Source organism: Temnothorax curvispinosus, unplaced genomic scaffold (genome assembly GCF_003070985.1).
Source record: "Temnothorax curvispinosus isolate PA1 unplaced genomic scaffold, ASM307098v1 QBEX01016918.1, whole genome shotgun sequence".
In the NCBI taxonomy this organism is placed as follows: Eukaryota; Metazoa; Arthropoda; class Insecta; order Hymenoptera; family Formicidae; genus Temnothorax; species Temnothorax curvispinosus.
In genome coordinates, this window is record NW_020226698.1 from 10,009 (window position 1) to 10,880 (window position 872).

Below are 872 nucleotides of genomic sequence, written 5' to 3' on the forward strand. Positions count from 1 at the left end.
ATGGGGAAGGAATTTTACAACGACGTGCAACGTCTCGTGAAAAAGCACGACATCAATCATTATTCCACGTATCGGTGATGAAGGCGTCGGTCGTCGAGCGATTCAATCGCACGTTAAAAAACAACATGTGGAAGATGTTTACGCTCAATGAAACTTACAAGTGGTTTGACGCGTTATCACGACTCGTGTCGGATTACAACGCGCGCAAGCATCAAACGATCGGCATGCGACCCGTCAACGTTACCCCCGCGATCGCCGAAAAACTCTTGGCTACGGTGTACAGCGCTATAAAGATCGCGGGCCCGGCAAAGTTCAAAACGGGCGACTCGGTACGCGTCAGCAAATACAAGACAATTTTCGAGAAGGGTTACACGCCGAATTGGACCACCGAGGTGTTTAAGATCGTTAAAGTGCAGCATACCAATCCCGTAACCTACCTACTCGAGGACTATCGTGGAAAATCCGTCGCTGGAGCGTTCTACGAGTACGAGTTGCATCGCGCGACTTATCCTGACGTGTATCTCGCGGAGAAAGTACTGCGCAGAAGGGGTGACGAGGTTTACGTGAAATGGTTGGGATTCGATGGATCGCACAACTCATGGATACACAAGGACAATGTGATTTAATTCGTGCAAACTGAATTTTATTCTTAATATAAAAATGATACATGTAAAGTGTTTGAAATATGTAATATATATAAAGTATATAATAAAAAATATTAAATACTAAATACATGTGCGATATATTTATTAATATCCCTTTTCATATATAATAAGATTTACTCGAGGACTATTGTGACTTTTGTGCTTCGTGGCAAGGTTTCCACCACAGTATGGAGGTGGTGGTGGTGGTGGAAGGCTTCGGTCTGAGGT

General features: G+C 44.0%; 1 protein-coding gene across 1 annotated transcript; it reads left to right on the forward strand.

Annotated features, from left to right (window-relative positions):
- LOC112467131 lies at nt 1-626 on the forward strand. The gene is made up of 2 exons (XM_025035612.1): nt 1-74; nt 284-626. The coding sequence occupies exons 1-2, from the start codon at nt 1-3 to the stop codon at nt 624-626; spliced, it is 417 nt and encodes a 138-aa protein (XP_024891380.1).
- Nucleotides 627-872: the final 246 nt, after the last annotated feature.

Excerpts from the sequence above, each read along its gene's own strand:
- LOC112467131 (XM_025035612.1), top strand. The coding sequence starts at position 1 with ATGGGGAAGGAATTTTACAACGACGTGCAACGTCTCGTGAAAAAGCAC. Across the intron at positions 75-283 it reads AATCATTATTCCACGTATCG|CGCTATAAAGATCGCGGGCC; the intron begins GTGATGAAGGCG and ends TACGGTGTACAG.